Raw genomic sequence first — 6159 nt, 5'->3', positions numbered from 1 at the left:
TTTTGGCCCATAAAGAGAAAAGAGATCACATCATTGGCCCACTTGTGAGTCTTTCATATGAACACTGGCCAGTCACATCCCTGGTCTTTGACTGACGGCCCACAGAGAGGAGAGAGATCACTTGATTGGCTAACTGGTTTGTTTCTCATCGGAACACTGGCCAATCACATCCCACTATGGCCCACTTCCATCCTATCATAGAGACAGAGCGCATTTAAGTCCCGCCCCCACATGTGGCGCAAACAACACCGCAAAGTCCCGGTAGCTAGCTAAAAAACACAAGATTTAAGTATGTCAAACCCTTTGTCTACCAGCGAGGACAAGTAAGCTGTTAGTTAGCTAATGTTAAATAAATAATAAATGCAGCTTTAGCAAGCTAAGGCACTTAGCAAGCTAAGGCACTTGCAAACAGTATTGTACGTTTCTGATTTATCCACATTCCACTAACTGCATACTGTGTACAAAATGCAGCTTTAGCTTAACTTACTGACTTTTCACTTGTTCACAATACAAGACATCTTGATGACAGCCATGCTCCACCCTCAACCTTTAGGCATCTTGCCATTAGGAGCCAAGGCAGCCTTTTTGTATCAGTGAGTACATTCTCATAATCTCTTACTTACCACCCAGCTGAGCGAGAGTATTAGCGGCTGGTATGCAGGGTTCAAAATTAACTTTTTGTCCACCATCCAAATGGCAAGTGAATGTTAAAACTTTCTGTACTTTTTGTTTTGGCTGGTGAGTCAAGCAAATCTACCATTCTACCAAAGTTGAACCCTGCTGGTATGTACAGTACATGTATGTGTTGAAGGGGAGTGCAGGGATGGTTGGTGTCCCCCAGATTTTGGTTGGCTGGTCTGGGTCTCAAAAGTCCAGGGCTGATTAGTCCATCCCCGTAATCTTCTAAATATATATTTCCACTTTGAGATACTTCTCTGTGGGTTCGTCTTTATGAGCAACCGTTCTTATAGTACACACAGTCATTTGATCTATTGTCAATATAAAAAAATTGATCCGTGCAGCTTCTAACTACCCAGGACAAACAGCATATTTTAAATACTCCATGTTAAGATGTTTATTGTTGGCACAACATCCACCTACTGTACTTTATATCTGTCTATTCATCAACATGACACCACTGACTCAGGTTCAGTGACGTTTAGAAGAAGAAGGTGACTTGCTGCTTCTGACGACAAGTATTGGGGACTCAGGGGCATGCGGTCGCATATTCCTGATCTGCGTTTAGTATTTCAGCTCTATTAATAGTCAACTCCTAGCCTCCTCACCAACGCACAAACACACACACACACACACACACACACACACACACACACACACACACACACACACACACACACACACACACACACACCCACACACACACACACACACACACACACACACACACACACACACACACACACCACCCACAAAAACTCACATATCCACCTTGACCGTCACCAAGTCGAGCACTTTGCCAGCCACAGTAGAGGCAACACAAGTGGTTACTGTAGAGATTTGAGATTATTATTATTTAGATTTGACTGTATAAAATGCTCAAAGGTTCTGCCGAGTGTGACAGCTGCTGTTTACAGGTCCTGAAGGTATGGGTGGTTTTATTTTAGCTGCATTCAGGTTAAAAGTGCTTGTGTATTGTCTTTATTTGGGCTTTTGGGTGTGCATTAACATTTTCCTGTCCCCACAGAACAGCCATTGTTGATTAGATTTGTTTTGGGTCTCCATGTGAGGAGATGTTTGGTTGCTGATTTAGTTTAAAACCCTGCTTTGACAGCCAGCTGGAGCAGACAGTGAGACAGTTTTGCAGGGAAACTTGCTCACAGCCAGCTCTTGTGGTTACGGTGTCAAGGGTGGTGAAATATCGCTCTCTCTCTTTTCTTCCTCTCATAGGTCGTTTAAAGCATCAAGAGCGGAAAACAGCAAACCTCCCCCTCTGCCAGACTTAGCTTTCCTCTGGAGGAAAAGGGACAGTCGACGTGTGCTGCGGTGGAGGAAAGGTGGTTGACAGCGACACCGAAGCCGTCGCCCAAAATCTGAGAAATCTTATCTCTTGAAGCTGGTTTGCTAAGACGGCATCACCGCAAAGGTTTCCTGGAGATTGTGTGGATATTTGCGTGGAGGTCAGAGAGTAAAAACCTGCAGCCATGTCTCCGTTCCTACGGATTGGGTTCTCCAGCTTTGAGATGGATCCCGGTCTGGCTTACCACGAGGAGGTGCTGAACCCGTACTGTGCTGTTTACATGAAGGAGGCCATTGACACAGGTTAGTGACTGTAGTTTGAACAGTGGTATTTGTGATTTGGTCTATAAAATGTTAGAAAAAAATTGTTTGCCTGAGCTCAAGATGCCCAAGCTATTCGGTTTACAATGGTATACAACTAAAAAACAGCAAATGCTCACATTTGAGAAGCTTTTTTTTTCAGTCTTAGACTAAGTGGTTTATCAACTACTTGTTTAAGACCAAAGTTAGACCAATATCACAGCATTTGTAGACCTTCCATTGTGAATGAGTTGTAATGTGCTGATAATGGATTACCTAGATTTTATAGTGGAATTGATCAATACAGTAGCCCTCTGGCTGTCTAAGGGAAGACTTTAACCTAAAATAGAGAATTTGTCGATAAATCAGTCGGTTGGCAGAAAATGTTTCCGCAACTATTTTGAGCATTGAGATTTGCTCCTGTAAGCACCATTTGTTCTGGATCTTTTCTGAGAAAGATATTAAATCCAGGAAGTGATGCATTTTATGTTCAGTAAAGCAACATCAGTGGGTGGTTGGAATAAATATAGAAATGCAGAAGTAGTATCTTTATTTTTAGGCTACAGATTACAGTGTAAAATGTGGTAAAGTAAAGTATAACAGGAGTCTCATAGATTATACTTATTTTTGAATCAGATAGTGAAGTAGCTTATAGGACGACTAAGGCTAAGTATATATACTGTAACTCTAGGAGAGCTGAGGTATAGTATGGCAGGCTCAATATAGTTGTATATAGTTAGACAAATTCAATAACAGATAAAGGTAGCACTGTATATGCGGGTAGGTCCATACACATCCTTCATTTCTAAGATCGTCATCGCAGTTGCTGATTCACGTTCAAATGTCACAATTTTGAGAAACAGACACAAAGCAGATATCCTTGTTCTGCATTCGGCTATCTTTAACCGCTGGTGAATACGAGTGCAGGATAGAGCTAAAAACAGTGTGTCACTGAGAGGAAAGAGGAGGGCTCCGATGTTTCTTTTCCTCTGTGAAACCACAAGACTGGTCCTGTACGAAGCTGCAGAGAGAGGACATGTGCATTTCATTTACACTATACTGACTCACTGGAGGGACGATGTCTTTTAGTTTCATATCGCTTTACCTCAGATAACAATCTTTTTTCATGCCTGGCACTGACTTGAACAAGAAAACACCTACAGGAGACAACGCTCTCATATGTCGATAGAGCAGCTCATTTGATGTGTTTACATTTAAACTGCCATGGCATACTGTATAAAAAAGTACAATATTTGCCTTTCAAAATGTAGTACAGTAGAAGTATGAAGTTGCATAAAATGAATTAAAATAAAAAGTACAAGTACTTCAAAGTTAAATTTAAGTGCAGTACTTGAGTAAATGAACTTAGTTACATTCCACCGCTTGAGTCACTGTTTTTGAAGGACACGTTTACTGGCACCGTGCTGAGTTTGTGAAATTCTTATTATGAGAAACTCCCAGGCTAGCCATAAAAAGAAAAAAAGCTCCCATCAGGCACTTTGGCTCACTGCAGCTGATTTCATCTTAACATAAAAGTACTGGAAAGCTTCAATAAACAGCTTTCCTTTTAAAGTCCTCTACAAAGTTGAGTGTTTAGGCACTTCTAGTATTTTTTAGACTCAGCTAACCCCAGTGGTATACCGAACTGCAGCATTAAAAGGCCCTCCTTCTGTTTTCAAATATGAAGTAAGCTTCATGATTGGCCAAAAGCACCAGCTCGTCTCGTAAGAAGCCGAGTTAACTTCTCTCTGACTGTCTGCTTTCGTCTATTCCGGTACAATGAAGTCAGAGTTGTTAGTTGTTATATTTTACTTTTGGATTTTTTATTAATATAAAGTAAGCTTTTATTAATCAAGTAAATGTTTACTCTATGAACGAATATAAGTGTAACATGCCATTTATAAATGTGCTGTAGGTATCAAATATAGCAGTAGTATTTCACTACAACAAGCCTCAGCTTATGTTTTTAATAAGGGATGCCTTTTTATGCTAAATGTACCTCTGTAGCAGCACTATAGTACCACATGCTTGTTCATTAACTCTATCCTTAAAGAGTAAGGCTGGCAATATTATGTGTTATCATTAACAAGTCCCATGATAAGACCAAAAAACAATAAACATGTCTTTCAGTACCTTCTGACTTCTCTACCCAAGTCCATTGGTTCCTCCTAAAGACGTAATTCTTAAAAAAACAGCTCACATAACTGCTGTCATTTTTATAAAAGTGTCAGTCATTTCCTAAAACTGTTACTGTGGACAGCCACTGCCACTGTAGATATTAGAAGAAGAAAAAAACTCAAGCAGAAGTAAATTGTAGATTTTTTCCTGACTACTTTTAACAGAGGACTAATCCACATATGGTGCTTTAGTGCGTATTTGTGGCAGCAGGACGGTGTATGTGGGATAGAGTCAAAATAAACTGGTGTTTGTGTGCATGGAATTGAAGGAACATGTTACCCAGAGCAACAGCGTGGCTCATTGATGTGTTTTTAACAGTTAGGGGGCAACGAGGGAACCCTATGGCACAGAGAATGAAGATAAATCAGGCTTTGGATACACACACAACACACTTGGAAGTGGATATTTAGATTTATTGTTGGTTCGTGTCTTTTCATGGAATTGGTTGACTGTAAGAAAAAACAGAACAGGAATTCTAATGTTAATGTGGCCCTGCAGCTGCAATTATAATAACAATACTATAGTAACCTGTAAATAAGCACTGTTTTTCTGTAATTGCTTGTGTAACTTCTTAGCAGTTTCCTTTTTTTGTTTCTCTAATCTGAGATACAGTAAATCCCCCCGTGGTAATGGAAAACTTGTTTGACAGCTTGTCGCTGTAGTAAAACAGCAGGCCATTCTCGGTTAACTTCCACTTTTACAATCCTGTTCAAATTAAGTCAAACTGGCACGCAGAGTCAAGGCTTTTGGGCTCAAACGCTGCTAATAGATCCAGCTGTGGTGTGTTTATACCCGAGTTGGTATGAAAGGAAGATGCAATAACTTTGAATTTAACAACTTAAACACACTCCAACTTCAAGTCTTTGATAATACACCTACATTGCATAAAAAGAAGAAAATGTAGACTCAAAGCAGCGGAGGAATGAGAACACCTTAAGTCTAAATGCCACCTTGGTAGATTTTCACAGAATAACAGGAACTGAGTGAGTACTGGCTGACACAAAAACATGTCACCTCTCTCCCCACGAGTCTGGTGTAGCTCATGTGTCTGGGGAGAAACAGACATATTTTCCTCTTTGGTTGCTTTAATCAGCACAGACAGCAGCTGGCAGAGCCGGTGGACAGACCGGCGATGAGCGGATGATGGGGAAGGCCGCAGATCACTTTGAGAGTAAAAAGCTTAGTGGGCTTTATTGTTGAGGCAGCAGCATGGCATGTGGCTGTTATGTAAGTGGATAAATGGGATGTTACTGCGGAGAAACATCCGCAGATGTCAATTATAAAAATTCTAGGAGTGTTTTTATTTTTCCTATCCATAAGCGATTGGAAATCTCTCAACGCTGAGAGGCAATAATCATAAAAAGGTCTTTTGGCCGGGTGGTGAAATGTTCAGACGCTTTATCAAACATCCTGCGATGCAAATTAATGTGCTACCCATGGCAACAGAGGAGAATGGAACTGTAAAGTTATAACATCTAACAACACTTGCACATAACATTACCATATTTTGATGTAAAGAAGTCACAGATTTCACCTTTTAAAATGATAGTTGGGACTGTAAAAGAGCATCTAATCCCCTAAGAGTGACACACTATACATTCATCCTTCTTTCACAGATTAATTCCTGGTGTCGGTTTTCTTCACTAGCAGGAAATCTTCTCCGTCTTCCATGTTAAATGGAAATGAAATCCTTTAAGTATAAGG

General features: G+C 40.4%; 1 protein-coding gene across 3 annotated transcripts in view; it reads left to right on the top strand.

Annotated features, from left to right (window-relative positions):
• The window catches only part of prkcq (protein kinase C, theta), a 23546-nt gene that overhangs the window by 4365 nt on the left and 13022 nt on the right, over window positions 1-6159 (top strand). For 2 of the 3 annotated variants that reach the window (XM_032505689.1, XM_032505687.1), the window contains exon 2: window positions 1909-2280. In XM_032505689.1, coding sequence (XP_032361580.1) covers window positions 2163-2280 — 118 coding nt within the window. In that variant the 5' untranslated portion in view covers window positions 1909-2162. Of the gene's footprint in view, window positions 1-1481; window positions 1605-1908; window positions 2281-6159 lie in introns of those variants that run through there. The other variant, XM_032505688.1, reaches the window with a different exon arrangement.

Source organism: Etheostoma spectabile, chromosome 23, assembly GCF_008692095.1.
Source record: "Etheostoma spectabile isolate EspeVRDwgs_2016 chromosome 23, UIUC_Espe_1.0, whole genome shotgun sequence".
Taxonomy (NCBI): domain Eukaryota; kingdom Metazoa; phylum Chordata; class Actinopteri; order Perciformes; family Percidae; genus Etheostoma; species Etheostoma spectabile.
Note: the sequence above shows the minus strand (reverse complement) of the source record. Positions and strands in the feature narration are given on the sequence as shown.